Source organism: Pteropus alecto, unplaced genomic scaffold, assembly GCF_000325575.1.
Source record: "Pteropus alecto unplaced genomic scaffold, ASM32557v1 scaffold3, whole genome shotgun sequence".
NCBI classification, from domain to species: domain Eukaryota; kingdom Metazoa; phylum Chordata; class Mammalia; order Chiroptera; family Pteropodidae; genus Pteropus; species Pteropus alecto.
In genome coordinates this window covers 507,951-508,194 of record NW_006442484.1, presented here as the reverse complement: position 1 = coordinate 508,194, position 244 = coordinate 507,951, and the positions used below count along the sequence as shown (strand labels likewise).

General features: G+C 69.3%; 1 protein-coding gene across 1 annotated transcript in view; it reads right to left on the bottom strand.

Moving 5' to 3' along the window:
* The window catches only part of OLIG1 (oligodendrocyte transcription factor 1), a 6,770-nt gene that overhangs the window by 6,311 nt on the left and 215 nt on the right, over positions 1 to 244 (bottom strand). Inside the window, 2 exon segments of the mRNA XM_015596437.1 lie at positions 10 to 235; positions 238 to 244. The exon segment at positions 238 to 244 is cut by the window's right edge and continues 215 nt beyond it. Of these exon segments, the coding sequence (XP_015451923.1) occupies positions 10 to 235; positions 238 to 244 (233 nt within the window).

Here is a 244-nt window from a genome sequence, read left to right as displayed (position 1 = left end):
GCAGCCAGCTGCCCAGCAGCAGGATGTAGTTGCGGGCGAGCAGCAGCGTGGCGATCTTGGAGAGCTTGCGGCCCGGCGCGCCCTGGCAGTGCGCCGCGGAGTAGGGCAGGATGACCTCACGCAGGGCGTCCATGGCCAGGTTCAGGTCCTGCATGCGCTTCCGCTCGCGGCTGTTGATCTTGCGCCGCAGCTGCTGTTGCTGCTCCTCTTTGGCGTCCGCTCGGGCGCCACCGCGCGTGCGTAC